At 42.3% G+C, this 19,615-nt stretch overlaps 1 protein-coding gene across 1 annotated transcript; it reads left to right on the top strand.

Moving 5' to 3' along the window:
• Positions 1-1,804: 1,804 nt before the first annotated feature.
• On the top strand, positions 1,805-19,469 carry LOC104530206 (sentrin-specific protease 2-like; the record flags this gene model as incomplete). The annotated part of the gene is made up of 15 exons (XM_010174724.1): positions 1,805-1,961; positions 3,530-3,663; positions 4,492-4,567; positions 5,104-5,182; positions 5,615-5,759; positions 6,658-6,761; positions 8,205-8,296; positions 9,490-9,547; positions 12,286-12,349; positions 13,050-13,199; positions 14,923-15,054; positions 15,479-15,682; positions 15,805-15,884; positions 18,602-18,686; positions 19,374-19,469. Coding segments are annotated over exons 1-15 (1,656 nt in total), but the record flags the coding sequence as incomplete, so codon positions are not given.
• Positions 19,470-19,615: the final 146 nt, after the last annotated feature.

Genomic DNA, 19,615 nt, shown 5'->3' with positions numbered 1-19,615 from the left:
TATCTCTGCAGGAGGCTCTGCTTAGTTTCTCATGTTCCAGAGTGAATGGGGGGGGCCTTAACCTGTGAAAACTTGAGGTTTTTTACAAATTTAAATTAGAAATCTTAGTGAACTGTCCTCAGTGCTGGTGAGGGAACAACTTTTGAAAAGAAGAGGGCCAGAGGGTACATGGGTGTCTGCAGAGTTATGAGTTTTCCTAATACCTTATTTTTTTCCTGTCATTGCTAAGAAGGCAAGTAAAATGCTGGGCATAAATCAGTGCTGTCTTCTCTAGAGCATGGACAAGGATGTGAATGCACCTTTACGTGGAGAGCAGTCTCAAATTGCTTATATTTTCTGGCCCATTTTTTCAGCGTGTTTCAAATATCACTCAATACCCTGTGCACTTACCTGTTTCCCCCAGGCCCTTGGCAAAAGCCCAGTTGCAATGACACAGTTTAACCTTCTCGCAGGGTTGCGTATTCCCCTCAGAGACAGAGGCAGCTAAGCACAGATATGGGGTTTTTTTTCCTTGCCTTTCGCCTATCCGTGTTCCCTGGCCATGCAGGGAAAGATCAAAGATCTCCCAATTTATTTCTGAATTACCAAGAGAGCATTCATCTTTTCTTGTAATAAAACTTAATTCTAAACTTCCAAGTGATTGGTAAAAAGGTGCAAAACAACACTCTCATAGGTGTTGGGTGCTCTGCTAAACCTGAAAAAAGAGGCACTTCTGTTCAAAAACAGTTGTTGTAACCTCAGTCAAGTATTTAAACTGTGCTTATCTCAGAACATAGCCTTGAGGAGGTTGAATTGTGGTTGAGGTTGAACTGCAGAGGACTGATGCTGGGAAGTTTTCACTGAAGAGCAGCTCAGAACTAGTTAGCTCTTGCTAAAAATTGAGCAGAAGGAAACAGATATTTTGTCTTCTTCAGTTTTACTTTCTGAAATATCAAATATGCTGAGGAAGAATGTGTTTTTATAGGAATGTGTTTGCCTTTAACATCTACCCCACAATGTTTTCTGCCTGACTTAATAGCATAGTAATAACAAATATTCTTTATATTGTATGAAAGGTGCCTTTGAGGATATCAGGGTTTTTTTGTGCTCCTGATGCAGGCAGAAGACAGTCCAGAAGATAGTATACCAGCAAGGTTTGGGAGCATAACAGTTTAAAAGAAATTCTTTTGTGTAAGAAGAATCAAAGAATTCTTCAAAGAATCCTTGCTGTCTGGCATGTAATTTTTGGAGGCAAATAGTAAAAAACCAAAAAAACAAAACCCCCAAATCAAAACCACTCAGGAATAACCTTTGCACTCTGTTCCCAAAATGAAAAATGGTACTAGATTTTATCACCGTTATCAACCAATATAATATTGCACTTAGGCTTCGTAAGAGAGGGTGCAGCTAAGAATTATTTCTAGAACTAGCTCACGAGCACTGATTTAGCAGTAAGCTATTTAAGTGGGTGTATGCTGGGCTTGCTTTCCCACCTTTTATTTCCTGTCCTACTTTGACTTTTCTTTGCAACTCAGCGTTGTGACTTACACACTTAGATGGCTTCATAATCTCTGGTATGCCACTTTCCTCAAGGAAAGAGGCAAGCTTTGCAAATTAACTAACAGTTTTTTGGTGATAGGAGCAAACATAAAACATTAGGAGATATTAACGGAGTGAGAAAAAGAGGCTTAATGTGCTTTAGTGGGATAATTAGTTTTCTGGGAGAGATGGGGGGTGTTGGTGAGAGATGCTCAGCAGTGGCAGTCCGGGGTGTGTGTGTCTTGAGGTGATCCCAGGGGCACTTGGAGGGGGAGACCTTTGGGGTATGAAAACTAACTTGGGAAATTTGGGCCCTGTGAAGGGAAGTCAGCCTGTTAGAAGCTTTACCCTGACTGCAAAACACTGTTCTGTGTGTTCTTTCCTCAGCCTTCAGCCACCTGTGGAAGATCCTGACCAGACTAGAGCAAAAAAGCGCAAATCAGGTATTGCACATTACAGGAGTATTTAACATGCCTGATTTTTATTAGGTTTCATGTCCATTAGAAAACTCTGGCTTTTTTACTTCAGCTTTGTTACTGAAACTGTGACTTTTCAAGCCGTTCTTTTCTTGTGGCCACCTGTGTAGCCAGTGGCTTAAGGGTGTATCTATAATTGTGTTATCTGTGTTGACTGTGGCGGAGCTCAATACTTTGACTGCCAGCCGGAGATATCCCAGGTATCTCTGGCAGTGAGCCCACGCATGTCAGCAGAAAGAGTATTTTAAATCAAAGCTGTGTGTTCCCTCCAGTCTGTGTTCAAAGTGCCCCTCTGGCAGTTCAAACTACCTGTATGTCTTGGGAGAAATGGCTCAGAATCTCGGGTGTGAAGGAAGGTAATTTTAAACTGATGGCCGGCAGAGGAAAATGGTGTTTCTGTGAGCTAGTGAGTTTGGTGGGGGCATTAAAAAACCTGAATTGAAAACAGAAGAGTCACTTTAGTCTGAATCTGGAAATTCTGACATGTGCATTTTTAAAAGATAGAGGAAGGGTGAGTAAAGCAGGATGGAGATGCAGCAGAGGCTAGGCGTAGCAGAACAGCGGGGTAGAGAAGTGCTCTCTTCAGTGAGGCCTTCTCCAGTACCCCCTCCACAAAGTGTTTAAGGGTAAAATTATGCAGCTGCCTGGAGCCATGTTGGTGCCTCTGGCTACCAGCAGCATTGGTCATGATTTGAGATGGACATTTCCTCTTTTCCATTTTACTCATAAAGAGGGAGAAATGATGCTCTTTAGGCTGTACATTTCCTAGCACAAGTTCTCCAGGGAGACCTGGAGCTTCATAGTTACTGCTTGATGAACAATGCTGCCCCTTATTTAATGGTAGTGGCTGTGGAACTGCTAGCATGCTTTTCAGGCTTAAGAGCATAAAACAACTGAAAAATATGTCAAATTGATACCTTGCTCCCCTATGCCTCCTCCTTTTAGCAACATTAGCAACTCTTGGTAGGAACAATTCCCACATCTAGTAGGCCAAATCTGCTTCTAAGAACATGGTACCATCTATATTCTTGTCTGCTAAAATGTCATTCTCTTCAAACAAATGCTGTTGTCTAAAATGATTTAATGTCTAACACAGCCCATTTTTAGACAGCCCTGGCTTGTCAGTGTTTAGAAATACTGTCTTGCACATTTCTGCTGCTTTAATACTGGAAAGAACAGGCTTGGGTAGCTTTGGTTTCTAGACCTCAGTGAAGAGCTTTTCTCAACTAGAGTGACACATAATAAACTACAAGAGTATGTGCATGTGAGGAGGATAAATTGCACCCTGTAGTGCTTCTCCAGAAACAGGGAATGTTCCCAAAAGCAGGGTGTTTTTAGCTCTGGCTCTGAAGGAGTGCTCGGTGTGCCAGCTAATACCAAAATCACCACCAACTGCTTTTGGCAGAAGGGTGTATAACTTGAAATGAGTTACAGTGCTTTAGGTGGGATCAAGGAGATGGGCATTAGTGCAAATAGCAATCCTAATTCTTTTAAAAATCATGTTCTTATATGGCCTGTCTTGGGTTTTTTTTTAGGTTACACTATCTCTGAGGGTAAAGAGAAAGCTGAAGAAGTTTCTGCTGTGGTGAAGTTGCCAGCAAAGGCAACAAGTAAACGCCACGAGGCTTCAGTCAGCAATGCCGCTTCAATCACAGAGTCTGCAGAAAAGGTGAGCAAGGATTTTGAAAGCAGGTAGAAGCTGTGCAAGATGAAAAAGGAAGTGGCTTTCCCTAATTAGCATCTTGAAATTGAGCCTGCTCTGAGCCTGTACAGCACTAGGTGGTTCTTGCCCATTTATAGGAGGCAGGTTTGCCTTATGCAAGTTTGCCTACTCTGCTCTAGAACGTGCAGCTGAGGAAGGAGCAAAACATTTTGTCTTGCAGAAACTTTACAATTGTTTGAGTTTATAGTTTTAGTCTGTTTGTAAACTGTTGCTCTTTTTCTCAAGCTTGTAGTTAAGGAGTCAAAATACATTACAGTAAAAGAAAAACTGCATACTTCCTCTGGATAAACCTCCTTCTGCTACATTCATTATCCAGGAGAGGATTCCTGTAGGACTTTGTCAAAATGAGTCATGAGCTGCTTGACTTCCTAGTTTGGTTCAAAGGTGTAGTGTTATTTTTCTTACTGCCCCATAAGATAAGAGGAATGAGAAACTGTCATGCTCTAATTATTCATTCCCAAGAGTGTCATTAACTCTTATTTGTGCAAAATATATTTTTCAAGGGCTAAACTGTCACGCTTGGGAATATTTAGGAGCTGACTGAGGAGAACTCAGTGATAAACTTGCATTGTTTTAGTTGCTGCATGAATGAGAGCTGTATTAAAAAACTAAAGTCTTCTTGTCAGAGATCCTGTAAAGATTTGCATTCTGCTGCAATCTGAGCCAGCAAATCATGGTTCCCAAGTCATGATAGAGCTGACTAAATTTCAGGAAGTTTGCTTGGATTCACATTCAGGTTATACTCACTTTGGTACTTTTTTGTTTTTGTTTAAGACTCAGTCCATTTATTCTGGCCCTTCATCAAAAAGACCAACAAATTCTACACTAGGAGGAGAAATGCTACAAATTGGTAAGGCTGACGTCAAGTTATGAACTTGTTTCTTTTTGACCTTGCTTTGTGTACTGTGAACTCCACCCCTAGGCTTACGTACAGGTTGTTGAAGGCACAATATCTAGGTAGCATCTAGGAATACTTGACTACGAATTCTGTTTCTTCCCTGCATCCTTGCATTACTTCTGGATTGGGGCCCGGCATTTATCTTGTCATCTCAGTACAAGAGCTGCCTTGGATGCAGTCCTTCTGTTGTGGTACATCCACTCTTAGCTTGCCAGAAGTCAATTGTTTTAAATGCTAATTTGAGGTAGTAGTTCCCAATAACTCTTTTTTATTTTGGCTTTAGGCTGGCAATACTTTGTGTGCACAGCTTTCTGCAGTTGCCAATATGAAAATCTGAAAATATCCTAAAGTAACATAACACAAATAATATTATGACATAAGAGAGAAAATGGAAATAATTTATGTTTGGTGAAGCTCTTTACTGTAAACTCATAAAACTCTTCAGTTTCCTTTTATAGTTACTGATGGCTTATGCTCTTCTCTCGTAGATAAAATGCCTTGTGGAACCAGTACTTGCTTGAAAAAGGAAACAATACCCTTTTCTCACAAGACATTTCCATGTCTGAGGTAAAAATCCTTCCATTTTCTTTGACCTCTTCTCTTAAAGGTTTGCTGTCTTTCGTTCTTGGAACTTCGTCTTTGTTGCCCAACATTTGTATCTGTGTCCACACAATAATATTTTTCTAAGGTATTCTGGAACTCCTCCACAATGCTATTTTTGGGAGGTCTCCAACTGCTTTTTTTTAATTTTTCCTCCAGCCAACTTTAAACTTTTTCTTTAAATCCAAGTACTTCATAGACACAAGAGATTAGATAAAAATTAAAGGTCTGTGGTAGGAGGAAATGCTAAACTTGAGAAGAGGCTGAGACCAGGAATGCTTGTGACAACATCCAGCATCATCGTCATCAGTGTACAAAAGTTAGTGGTGGAGCTTGAATGAGGAGGTGCATGTTTGAATGTTCTCTTGATACTGTTTCTTGTGCCGTGGATGTTTGTAGCTCAAGCAGGAAGGGCAAACAACACATCAAACCTACTTCAGGCAGCATCCTAACAGTGAGGCCACCCATTAAGGAGCGCGCTGTGCCAGAATCCGTTACTTCAGAAGTCGGCAAAACGGGGAGGCTTTTCTGTACAGCTGAAGAGGTACGCTGGGGGAGAAAGGTGTCTTTGAAATGAAACAACTTAGCAGTTATAACGAAGCTGTATGTAGATGCTGAAGTGGCAGTTTGTAACAACACAGTGGGTGTAGTTAATGAAGTTGAAGGAATGCTTCTGGAAAATCAGTGTATAGCATTTTATTTGCCTTTACATGCTTCAAGTCTTGGAACAGAGGACTACTTTGTTGCCAAAAGACTGGATTTTAAACCATTTTCATGGAAATGGTGTGCGAGGGAAGGACCCTCCAGCCAGTTTCACTTGGAGGTGTACTGCCATGTCACTGGGTGGATATTTGTTGCAGAGTTTCGCTATTTTGTTCTTAACCTGTCTCCACTGGAATCTTTACATAGCAACTTTATAAGGATAATTTAGGCAAAAAACCACTCAGATGCTGATAATCCTTCCTTATGGGACTATCTGAGAGGTCTTTCCCTGTCTTTTCTTTCCAATATCTGAAGCAACTATTGGAAAATACCTGGTAAACGTAGCTTACATGGGAGAAGAACTTACACCCAAGTACTGGAGAAGCAGGCCATGGCAAGCTGTGGAGTGTGATTGAGATACCCTGGGGACTCATAGAACCCAATCGTTATGTATATTGACAGGAATGCATATGAGCCTGAATTATTACGCAAGAGGTACACACCACAGCTGAAGAGAAGAGATCCCCATTTGAGGGAACAGTTGCAGAAGGAATTTTGCAGTTTATAGAGGGATGCAAGTTCCTAAGGCAGGGCTAACACAAAATGAAGGTGTGGGAATTCCTGCTAAAGTAAACTGAAATAATGTGCCAGTATTTTGGGAACAGCCTGTGCAGTCTGCACTATATCCAGATTACAAACATTGGTTCTAATCCATTTGGTTTTTCCCTCCATTCTGCTAGGATGTTCAACGAGAAGAAAAGATAAAATACAAACAGCTTCTGGAACTGGTAAAGGAAAAATATCCTAGAAGCCGTCCTAACCCACCAGCGACAAGCTTCCACAAGTAATTATGGGACAAAATAACCATTAAAATTTTGGTGGTAACTTTGTAGCTATTGTACATAGAAGTGGAGGGGAATTAATCTTTCCTACTCTCAGGGATCTGGACAGTGTCCAGAGCAAAATAGTTTTTAAAAGACCATCACCTCCCTTCAGCTGCTTGCAATGAAGCATGAATATTCTCTGAATGTATATAGTCTAAGGGAGAAGATTCATTTGTTGATATGGATGTGTTTCTCTTTCCTAAAATCCTTTCTTGTCTCTGCGTTAAGAAAAGTAGTATCTAGTTCTAGTGGTGGCAGTGTAACTTCTTATATAAAAATCCGGAACACTGGTTATTCTGTAGCACCGTTAAAAAGAATTTATCTTGCTCTTGTTTGTAATTGATGAGTTTTTCTTTGATCAGGAATCCTGTTTTATCTGAGAATGAGAAACTTCAGGTAAACACAGGGAATGCCAGAATTTTCTCTGTTCCTTTCCACCTTCCCCAGCCCTTCTCTCAAAAATTATAGGAAGTTTTCTCTTTGCAGTACACTTGTGTGTAATTCTGTTTCATATATTACCAGTGATGAGTATATTTGGTATCTTATAACTGTGTCAAGAGATTGCACAAAGCTAACACCTCAAGTAAAAACCACAAAAAATAATAGAAGCCGTTGTCTTAGTGGAATAGTTACACTTCAAAGCTGTGCAGAAGGGACCTCATTCCTGTAAAACAGTGATGCCAGGATGGTGCTGAAGTTCCAGCAGGTCTTTCTGTGCAGTAAGGTGGTAGAAAATGCCATGCTTTCTTGCAGTTTCCTTTAAATGCTGTGAAATATGGATTGTTACCAAGGCTTTGAAAAATTCCAATCTCCGCTCAGTGGTTCACAGCTAGAAAACATGTAAACACAGGACTTCCAAAGACCATATCATGTTTAAACAGTCTGGTGCATGAAAATGATATGGAAAACAGTATCTCATGTAATTTTAGGTGCACTGACAATAGCATTTTAGGGCAAGTCAGGACTCTGCTTTCGACGTCTAATCTCTTTTTTAAAGAAAACACAAAAAAACCCACTGATTGTCTGGTGAAAAGGTGAAGGAATCAAATTTTGTGGTTGATTAGTCTCTTGTGAAATTCTGGAGACTGAAAATTTGACTCCTGTGTCTTCAGTATGCCCAAGTTGAAAGTAGCCAAGCTCCTGAGTGCAAACTGCCTCCTCATGGAAACACCCTTTGCATTTTGTCATAAAACCAGTGCAGGAGATGGGATGTTTCTGTCAAGGGATTCAACAGCCTGATTTTACTTTACATATTTCTATTGCTTTAACTGTGGCTTCCAACTCTAATGTAGATAGTTGTGTACAAATAAGTTGTATCCTTTCTAATGAATTGGTATGCACTGATAACGAATACCAGACGTATAAAAATTTTGATTCTTCTCTTGTTTTTTCCTGCACCAAAGCGTTCAAGTGAAGGAACCAGTGAAGACTGTGAGTCACCTGGAAGAACAAAAATATGGACAAGATGTCCATCCAAGTATGACACTAAGGACCAGTGAGTATCCCCATGATTCATATCTGTTCCACTTTGTAGGTAGATTTTAAATCAGAATAGGGCATTTCCTTGAGTCTCAAAGGTATAGATTATGCTAAAAAAGATTTGTCAGTGCTAGTGTGTCACTAATCTGTTGTCTGTTTATAAGGAAATTAAATCAACCAATGTGTTTATGCTCATATAGCTTATGTCAGCTCTTAGAATGAAATGAGCTGTCTCTGGAAAGAAAGGGGGTTTATGGTTAAAACCATAAGTAGTTATTGGCTAAAATGACTTTAAGGTTTTTGTTGAAGTGAAAATGTTTGTTTAAAATTGTACTTGAGAGACATTTCTGTACCGGTGATGTTTGTAGCTGCGGACATAACTCTGTGCTATACAGGAGAACTTTGTAGTATCTGGCTGTTTGGACTTCTGGAGGGTGATACGTTACTGTGCACCCTCTGATGCCTGTTACTTAACTCAGGTTGGGGTTGTGTGTTACTCTTTAATCCCTTTTTAATGTTAAACGTGACTGTGTCTATGATAGCAGAGCTTTGACACCAAGCAAGCTAATTGCACAGTACCACTATTCACATCAAGTTAGCTTCTTTTGTAGATCTTCTTTAGCGAGTTGAAAGAACATACATAACTCCTGAAGATGCCCTTAGTTGTCTTCTGCAGAGTGGGCTAGTTAAAGTGGTTTCCTGACAAGCTATTTTCTTTTGTACCAGCAGTGTGTTATAATAATGTGCTTGTGTGTATACATTATCATTGTCTCAGTCTTTTTTTTTTCCCCTGTTCATTACTTAAATATTTTTTCACTGACACTTCTTTTTACATATCTGTGACTTTATTATGCAATCATTTGAGTTTTGAATTTAGTTCTCTGTAGGTGCTAGAATTTGAGGAAACCTTGTTTTGTTGTGGAAGATAAGTTATTCTTCTGAGCTTGGAGGAGCATCTGGTTTTGCAAAAATCACTCGTTTAATTGTGTGCAATCTGGAATTTAAAACTTAATAAATGCTCTGCTTCAGCTCTCATACACTTGCACAGGGTATTCAAAGTTCAAACTGTTTGCCAGAGTTCAAACTTCCTAACCATACAGTCATCATTAAAAGTTTTCTTGTATTATCACCCAGAAACCAAGAGCTACATACATCTGATGGTGATAGAGAGCTGACTTCTTGTTTTCGTATTATTGTTTTTCTTTGTAGATATCAAACGTGCGGATGTTTGCAGCCTGCAGTGGTCTCCAAAAAGTGATAAGATCAGGTAGAGTCTCTGTTAATCATGATTCTTGTTTCTTTTGGCTCTGCATGTATGTCTCTTTCAGCCTCCAGTCGTGTCCAGTTGATGACAAATCATATTTATCATCTCAGTGCTGTGGAAGAGGAGCAGCTAGCTTGTGGCTCTGGAATTGCTCGCAAGCTGGTTGCATCTCAAACACAGCTCCTGTGCTGGAGCCGTGCTGTGTGGCAAGCTGGGTTGAGCTGGTGTGGTGTTTACTGGGTCCTTTGCTGTGGGAAGAAGGCCGGTGAGGGTGAGAGTGGTGGCCGTACCAAGTTGTCCTTGGATTTGCAGAATCCGTTTTTTGTTTTGTGAGTGTCTTTCTGACAAACTGTTAAGGAGCTAACATTTCATTTCTTTCACATTGAAACTAGGATCCCAAGCACAAGGATTGGAGAGCTTGTAAAGCCTGGTGAGAACAAGGCAGTTTTTCTGACTGAAAGGATGCCTTGGGTTTGAAAATGAGACCAAAAAGGAAGCATGCAGTTGGGTTGTCTGCCCGTTTGAGAGGCCAGTGGACCTATGTGTATTGGCTGTCTGAGCTGGCAGGACTATGATTTCAGATGACTTTATATTGTAGATTGGACCAGGGAAGTTCTCTTCCCCCTGTCCTGGGCACTGGTGAGGCCACACCTCAAGTGCTGGGTTCAGTGTTGGGCCCCTCACTCCAAGAAGGACATGGAGGTGCTGGAGCGTGTCCAGAGAAGGGCAACGGAGCTGGGGAAGGGTCTGGAGCACAAGTGTGATGAGTTCACGGCTGAGGGAACTGGGGTTGTTGATCCTGGAGAAGAGGAGGCTGAGGGGAGACCTTCTGGCTCTCTCCAGCTCCCTGAAAGGAGGGTGCAGAGAGGTGGGGGTGGGTCTGTTCAACCAAGGACCAAGTGACAGGACAAGAGGAAATGGCCTCAAGTTGCACCAAGGGCAGTTGAGATTGGATGTGAGGAAGAATTTCTTTGCAGAAAGGGTTCTGAGGCATTGGCAGGGGATGCCCAGGGCAGTGGTGGAGTACCCATCCCCGGAGGGATTGAAGAGTCGTGTAGACATAGTGCTGAGGGACATGGGTTAGTTGGGGACTTGTCAGTGTTGGGTTAATGATTGGACTGGATGATCTTAAAGGGCTTTTCCAATCCAGGCAATTCCGGGGTTCTGTGAAATGAGGTTTTGGTTGCAGTAAGTGCAGCTACAGGGAGAGATTTTGTATGGCAGTCTGGTACACCCATCTTTCTACCCTTAAATGGTTGGGGTGAAAGTGTAGATGGGAGCAAAGTGATTCAGTTGTGATTCCTGGTTTTTTGTTGGTTGGGGGTTTTTTTTAGCTAATTCTGTCCCTATTCTTCCCCTTGGTTTAAACGCTTGCACTATATTTAGCTGTGCAGCACTGTTCCTGTGCTTGAATTGTCACTGGTTCCCTTGAGCTTGAGGGGAGGGAATAAAATACCTGATAGAGTGTGATAGGTTCAAGCAAAAGGACCTTTTTCTTGTCTTTTTTTTTTCTGTTTTGTTTTTTTTTTCACATTTAGCTACTAATTTAAATCATTTGACAGGGCTTGTGATATCTACTCTTACCATGCTGGACAAAAAGCCTTTAAAGCACAATGAGTGTAGGATACCATGAGAGTCTGTTGTAAGTCTTCCTTCTGAAAAACAGGAATCTTTGGTGACAATGACATGCTTGTTTTTGCAGAAGGGACATATAGATGCACAACTTTAATGTCTGTGTGTTTGTTTGCTCTTCAGAGTCTGTGTGGTTTTAATGATAATCCTCTCCAAATGGGGATAGTCACTCTTTTGACTAGCCTAGCCTTTACCTGTCCTGTTTTGAATTCCATGTGCTGGTCTTGGTTTCCGGAAGCTAACTATATTTGGATGCAAGTATAGTTGCGGATGTTCATTTTATACCTTGCAGTATAACGCCTAGCATGCAGTATTTATCACCAGTAGATTACAAAGCACTTGGAGGGCCACAAGATTGGGGAAGGGTTTAGAGGGGAAGCTGTACGAGGAGAGGCTGAAGTCGCTTGGTTTGTTTAGCCTGGAAAAGAGGAGACTGAGAGGAGATCTCATCACAGTCTAGAACTTCCTCACAAGGGGAAGAGGAGGGGCAGGTGCTGATCTCTTCTCTCTGGCCACCAACACCAGGAGCAGAGGAAATGGCAGGAAGATGTGCCAGGGGAGGCTGAGGTTGGCCATGAGGAAAAGGTTCTTGAGGCAGAGGGTGGTGGAGAACTGGGACAGTCTCCCCAGGGAGGTGGTCATGGCACCAAGCCTGACAAGATTGCAGAAGCATTTGGCCAAGGCCCTCAGACACATGGTGTGAATGTTGGGATTGTCCTGTGCAGGGACAGGAGTTGGACTTGATGATCCTTGTGGGTCCCTTCCAACTCACAACATTCTGTGGTTCTATGATAGAGGAAGTCCTGGTTGCTTCCCTGTTTTCCAAATAATGAAACTGATGAAGAGAAACAAAAGGAGACTTGCACATGTCAATGGGAAAAAGTTTGCAAAGCTCCCAGCTCTTCATTCCATCCCAGTCTTGCTACTACAAAAGAATCATGCTGGAAGCTGAGATGATGTCACGTGTTCATGTGGGCAACTGATGCTCTAGTCAGAATCATCCTTGAAAAAGCATTTCTTATCCAGAAGGTGATTTCTTGAGAATTACATGGGACAGTAGGGATATCCAGCTCACCTCTCCCTCTCTTTCTCTCTCCCTCTTCTCGCAGGTGCTACACACCAGCAGAAAAATCTTATGAACAGGGGAGACCAGTGAAACAAGCCATTGCAGAGGTAAGCTTGTGTTCTTCATTATTTCACTTTCTAGGAAAATATAGCTATTTGTGATCAGAAATTTTTGCACTCTTCACTTACATAGTTGAGTAAGTAATGTATTTGTCCCAGTTGTTTTTCTGAGGGAAAGCAGGAGCACAATGTGATGAGTAGCACTATCATAAAGGGTTTCCTGCTGCTATTAATAATATTTCTGGACTATTACAAGCACACTACACTATACTATCTTCCCCTTTAATGTGCTGCATGTAGCTTCAAAATCTTTAGTGCATGGACTTAGTTGACCTGCAAAGCTAGACTGTAGTATTTTTAGTCTTGTCTGGTTTTGTGAGATAGGAAGTACATCTCTTTGACTTTCATCTCTGATCAGGATTGAGATTAAAAAAAAAAATTTTAGTCATGAAAATCAGAAATATTCATCTCAATCTCAACTTGATAGCTACATGTGGAGGCTTTGCTGGAGTTCTTAATGCTAGTCCAAGCCAAACTAACTTTCAGCCTCTCTTGCCTCCATTTAGTTTTGAGTGCAGCATTACATGGGTGCACAGTTGGAATGCATTCATCAATAAAATGTAACTTTGGAGTTTGCTGGTTGGATGTGTGTACAAAAACCCTTCCAGTTTTTATACATGAGCAAGATTTTCTGCTTTAGCAAACAAATCTATGCTTGCTTGCTAGCTTAATGTCTTTTGTCTGACAGAAACAGCATGGATCTAAACTCTCAAAAGAGAAGTTAGTCCACTTAAATATGGCGCATGTCCCATCCAGAAAATCTTCTGCCCTTGGTGTGGAAGAAAATAAATTGCCAAGCTCTGAAAAAACAATAGAATACTCTTCTCTGCTCACAGAGGTATGTAGCTGACAGTCTGTTAGACAAAGCAGAAGACAACTGCAAGGAACTCCATTTATTACAGGTCGTTCATGAGGCTTTTTGAAATCTTACGAACTTGCATTTAACCTGTTACCAAATGTCTGCAGCTGTGAATTCGCAGTGCAAGGGTCAGCGATAAAGCTGGTTTTAAGGATTTAACATGTTCCAGATACTCATTCAGTTGTGCTAACCTGAGGGTTTCTGAGGCTTCTCCTACCAGGACAAAAATTAGTTCAGGTTTAACTCCCAGAGTAGTGCTAACCTGATTCATTTGTCTTAACCTGTCCTACATGCTGACAGAACCTGAGAAACAAGCTTTTGCTGGTCCAGGGTGTTACATTGCTTGTGGGGGGACCTGAGCATCTTGTGTATGTCCTCAGGATCTCATGGAGTCATGTACATGCACGGGGCATCGCTGCTCTGCATGTGACAGTGGTCACCAGAGTTAGTTACGCTATTCAACAGGGAGTGGCAGTTCAGGTTCCCCTACTCCTATAAATTTTGGCTGCTTTTATTCTTCGGAGTTGCAGTCGTGCTGATCTAATTGAGCATTTCCTTTTTTGCCCACTGAGGATTGACTTGGAAAGGGTTAGCAAATCCAGAGTTTACAAAGTCTGCAGAGTGATGCTCAGTACAGGGCAAACCAGGTGTTTTTCTGCTTTTGCTAGCCTGGATTCAACCAAGGAGGCGATGCTATTGCTGATCAGAGTATTTTATACTAATAGACGTAGTGGTTTATTTGCGTTCCTTAAGCAGACTTAGATGGAAACATCCACATAGCAACCAGTTGCCTGCGCAACCTGGACTCCTGGTTGCCTGATGCCAGTGCAGCTGCCTCAGTTTCCCCCTTTGCTGTTACTTCAGTTCCCTTTGAAGTCATAGAACCATAGAATTGTAGTGGTTGGAAAAGCCCTTTAGGATCATCGAGTCCAATCATTAACCCAACACTGACAAGTCCCCATCTAACCCATGTCCCTCAGCGCTATGTCTACATGAGTCTTCAATCCCTCCAGGGATGGGGACTCCACCACTGCCCTGGCCAACCCCTTCCAATGCCTCAGAACCCTTTCTGCAAAGAAATTCTTCCTCACATCCAATTTCAACTGCCCTTGGTGCAACTTGAGGCCATTTCCTCTTGTCCTGTCACTTGTTCCTTGGTTGAACAGACCCACCCCCACCTCTCTGCACCCTCCTTTCAGGGAGCTGGAGAGAGCCAGAAGTTCTCCCCTCAGCCTCCTTTTCTCCAGGATCAACAACCCCAGTTCCCCCAGATGCTCCTCTTAAGTTACTCACCTTCAAATTCTTTCAGGCTCCTGACTTAGCTGCCTTGGTATGGAGAAAGCCTGTGTGGTTGGCTTAAACCTCAGTGTTGTGAGGGCTGCAGCATCATGTAGGAACGGTGTTTGCTCTACTTCTGTTCATTTTTCAGGTGCTTTAGTGTGTTTGCTAGTCCACATGTTTAATATCAGCTTCCTTTTTGAAAAGAAACTGAAGCAAACTTGGGCTCTCGAAGTTCAAAGTTAGGATGATGAAACAAACAAAGCAACAAAAAAGTGCTGTTGGTAACTTAGAGAAAAAACTGGCAAAGTCAGTTGCTCTGTCATTGGAGCTTAATTTACAGGCATTGTTTCAGTTGAAAGCTGCCCACAGGTTATCATACTCACTCCTGTTTCACAAATTCTTCCTCATTTAATTGTTTCAGGCCATGGAGAAAGACATCATTGCTGCATTTAGCGATGGTGAGCCAGAAGAGATCATGAGCAGTGCCTTCAAACTAAAAGTCACTCGTGAGGACATCCACACATTAAGGAACCTTTGCTGGCTAAATGATGAGGTAAAACCAACTGCAGCACAGTGATAGTCTAATTTGGCATTTATTTAAAAATCCGCCTTCACTGTGTACAGAAGTCTTTTCAAAGTTGATGACCTCCACTTGATGACCTCCACTACAGAGCCTGGAAATATCTGTATGATTCTTATTTTAGGTACTTAAGGGTCTAGTTTTTCTGGAAGTTCCTTTTCTTCTTGTATTATGCAGCTTCCAGGAGTTAGTCTAGGTTATTGGAGTGGGTGGCAGGTGTTTTTATCAAACTGCAAAAGTAAGGGAGTGCAAAATACTCAGAACAAAAGCTGACAGCTGAGGCTGGAGTTCTCTCAGCTGTGTACTTCAGGGTGACCAACAAAGACATGTTGCTGTATTTTTCATTTGGTAAATTAATGTCTTATTTTACATCTCGAGTTTACTTTTTATGGTACAGGTCATTAATTTCTACATGTGTCTTCTCATGGAAAGAAGTAAGAAGGAAGGATATCCATCAGTCCATGCTTTTAGTACTTTCTTTTATCCCAAACTGATTTCTGAGGGCTACAGAGCAGTAAGAAGATGGACCAAAGATGTGGATCTCTTCAAGAAGGACATCATCTTAGTGCCCATTCACTTGAGAGTGCACTGGGCCCTAGTGGTGAGTCACTTTTAATTTAGAATTAGGTGGGGAGAAAAAATGAGCAAGAAAAGTCACTTAGGTTTTTTTGGGTGTGCAGCACAGGGTTTGTGCTATGTCTAACGGTCACCTTTCTATAACAGGTCATAGATGTCAGAAAGAAGACTATCAAATACTTTGACTCAATGGCACAAAAAGGGGACAAGATTTGTGAAGCTTTGTTGTAAGTATCTTCTCAGTCAATGTTTTCATGTTGTGAGTTACGAGGTGATTTTTGGATTTTGTCCCAGTGGTACGACTGTAAGTTTTCACATTTGTAGATACGAAACAGAAATCTTTGAATCTCTTGCTGCGAGTTGTGTGATGCTGGCTACTTATCTAATCTCACATGGTCCCTTCCACCCAGGGTCTTGCATGCCTGGATTCTGCCAGCTTTCCACTGTAGACACAGACAAAGTGTCACTGTCAAATACATGACAGCCCTGTGGCACACCTATACTGACTTTGTTAGTAATCAGTACAACTGGGCTATTGATGAGAGGGAAGAATTTCAGGGAAGTGTTTCAAAATACCACATAACCTGACTGTGAAAGGATTACAGTCTTCCAAGAGCTTTTTAACTCTCTTTCTTTAAGAACTTTGAGATTGCAACTCATTGGTGTCCTAGGGTATATACACTCCTACTTGTGATCACCTATATGTACACTTTCACTCTTTACTGCTGAGCTCCTTCCTTGTGTTGAGACTGTTTCTCCCAGTTGTAGAGAGACAGTTGTAATATTCATCTTTTCTGCTGTAGTGAGCTCTGTAACATGTTCCTTCTCAGTTTGTCTGTACCTTGTCTATTCTGTTCAGTGTTTTAAATGAAGCTACTATATTTCCCTCCAGCTTACCCCAGCAGGCTTCCTTCATGTCCTTACTGTGTGTTATTTGTATTTCTGACATTCTTATTCAAGACAGATGTCTTAGAATAGAATCATAGAATCATTTTGGTTGGAAAAGACCTTGAAGATCATTCAGTCCAACTGTAAACCTCACACTGCCAAGTCCACTGCTAAACCATGTCCCTAAGCACCACATCTACGTGGCTTTTAAATACCTCCAGAGAAGGTGACTCCTCCACCACTTCCCTGGGCAGCCTGTTCCAATGCTTGACAACCCTTCCCATGAGTAAATTTTTCCTAATATCCAATCTGAACCTCCCCTGAACCCCCCTCTCTTGTCCTATCCTCTTGGTGAGGTGTTTTGGGGCTGTTCAGCCGCTGTGCACACTGGAGCAGTGCTGGGGGCTCAGCTGCCACAACTTTTCAACGTGGAACTTAAATAGATCTTTCAAACATCACTTCAGCATCTGAACCTCAGCGCGTGCACCCCAGGCTGCATGCATGGGGCTCTGCAGTGTTTAAGTGCACATATCCCCCTTGCTGCAGGACTGCCATGTGCAGAGCAGGAGGAGAAGCAAAGACCAATGGTTTATATCTGGGGACAAACATTTTAGCAGGGCCTGTAGTGACAGAACAAGGGGTGATGGTTTTAAACTAAAAGAGAAGAGATTCAGACTAAATAGAAGAAAGAAATTTTTCACAATGAGGGTGGTGAGACACTGCGCCAGGCTGCCTAGAGAAGTGAGAAGTTTCCATCTCTGGAAACATTCAAGGTCAGGTTGGACAGGGCTCTGAGCAACCTGATCTGGTTGAAGATGTCCCTGCTCACTGCAGGGGGGTTGGACTAGATGGCCTTGAAAGGTCCCTTCAACCCAAACCATTCTGTGATTCCATGATTCTGTTATATAGGGCAACAAAATTGGGGAAGGGTTTAGAGGAAAAGCCGTACGAGGAGGCTGAGACTCCTCACAAGGGGAAGAGGAGGGGCAGGCGCTGATCTCTTCTCTCTGGCCACCAATGAATGCCAGGAGCAGAGGAAATGGCAGGAAGATGTGCCAGGGGAGGGGGAGCTTGGCCATGAGAAAAAGGTTCTTGAGGCAGAGGGTGGTGGAGCACTGGGACAGGCTCCCCAGGGAGGTGCTCATGGCACCAAGCCTGACAAGATTGCAGAAGCATTTGGCCAAGGCCCTCAGGGACATGGTGTGAATGTTGGGATTGTCCTGTGCAGGGACAGGAGTTGGACTCCATGATCCTTGTGGGTCCCTCCCAACTCACAACATTTGATGATATCTTGTAGCACACTTTTCAGGTGTATCAGGTGGTATGGTGTACATCTCAAATGTAATGGGTCAGTTTTTCATGCTGTGCAAGCCACCATCCTTCGGTGTCTTTGCCACTGATGCAGAAGTATTGAAAAGCCTTAATCCAGCAGCTTCATACACCAAGAGCAGGAGAGCAGCCCCACAGAGACAAGCCAAGTGTTGTTTTAGGCCAGTGCTCTCCTGAACAGTTAACAGCAGATTCCTAGAAAAGGGTATAAGAACAGGTCTGCATCATATAATTTTTTTTTCCTCAAGAGTATTCTTCCAGCAACTGGTGGCCTGGGAACTTCCTCAGCCAGAGCTCTTAGCCCCAAAACTTTTTGTATTTGTTCTTCTGGAAGTGCACCCAGTATTTGGGATTAAGGCAAACGGTGGAATTTTGGCGTTATTGTTATTGTTCCTCACTTGGTTTTCCTGTTCCTCCTCTGGTATCATGTGATTTGGGATTTATTTTTTTTTACCTCTCCTAAGCAATGAGCTTACACTTTTGTGGAAGTCTCTGTCGGAATTGTTGGTCTCATTCCTGAGCTGTAACCATAAGCTTACAGCCTCTCACTGCGTTTGTAAATTAAAGGTTTTGATTTTTCCTCCAAATGTCTTAAATCAGCTGCTGTAGGTATCCTCTGACATTCTACTGTCCTGCCATTTGCCTTCCTGTGATCCTTCAGAAGCTCTTTTTTTTTTTTGACCTAAATTACAGTGATGAAGAGTGGGTTTTGTTCTCTTTTAAACAGCCAATACCTGCAAGAAGAAAGTCAGGAAAAAAGAAATGTGGAGCTGACTTTGTCTGAGTGGACTCTTCACAGCATGAAGTCAAACGTACGTGAGCACTACTTGGATTTGAAATGTGAACTGTAACTTTCTAATAAGTTCAAGCTTTTAGAGAATGACCATAAACATCTTGTGCTCTTACGGTACCACCCTCAGGCTGCAGGTGGACCAGGAAACCATGATGGGATGAAATCTTTAAGCAGTGCCTCTCCTTGCTGGCTGAATACTTTGTTGGTTTGTTGGTTTTTTTCAATTAGTCTGCCCCATTAAGGTGAATCTGGCTTTTCCCCCATTTCACAAGTCAGGTTTAAAAACCTGTTTAACTGTTGTCACAGAACATAGGCTTCTTGTTTGGAGTACACATCCTGGCATATGACAAAGCAAAGGGTTGAAATTCTGTTTTTCACCAAGTTAGTAGTGAAAAGCAGAACCTAAAGACTTGATTTAAGAAACATGACGCTCTGCAAACCTCAAGACACCTTGCAGGGAAGAAGGCTGCTATCCCTGATCAGCCTTCCAAGAATTGGGATTGTAACGTCCAAGGGAAGGAAGCAGAAGGGAGGGATGATGTGCAGTTAATTGGGGCTCTTCCTTGTGTGCTGGAGTGGTAAATGGTTTACGCCAGTAGGTTGACGAGTGCCTGGTTAGTGCATTGCCAGTAGGGGTAACGTGTGCTACCACCAAACTGCTTTTCTTTTAAGATAAAGGAAAATTCTCCCTCTTTGCATTCATTAGGAAATCCCTCAGCAACGTAATGGAAGCGACTGCGGGGTTTTTATGTGCAAATATGCAGATTATATCTCCAGAGACAAACGGATCAACTTTACACAGGTGAGTGAAGGTTATTGATCTGGGCAGAAGAGGTCAGTGGGCCAGGACCAATTGTATGAGGTTCAACAAGGCGAAATGCTGGGTTCTGCACTTTGACCTCAACAGCCCCCATCAGCGCTCCAGGCTTGGGGCAGAGTGGCTGGAGA

This window comes from Antrostomus carolinensis, unplaced genomic scaffold, assembly GCF_000700745.2.
Source record: "Antrostomus carolinensis isolate BGI_N321 unplaced genomic scaffold, ASM70074v2 scaffold51988, whole genome shotgun sequence".
In the NCBI taxonomy this organism is placed as follows: domain Eukaryota; kingdom Metazoa; phylum Chordata; class Aves; order Caprimulgiformes; family Caprimulgidae; genus Antrostomus; species Antrostomus carolinensis.
The sequence above is the reverse complement of the archived record's forward strand: the minus strand, read 5'-3'. Positions and strand labels throughout refer to the sequence as shown.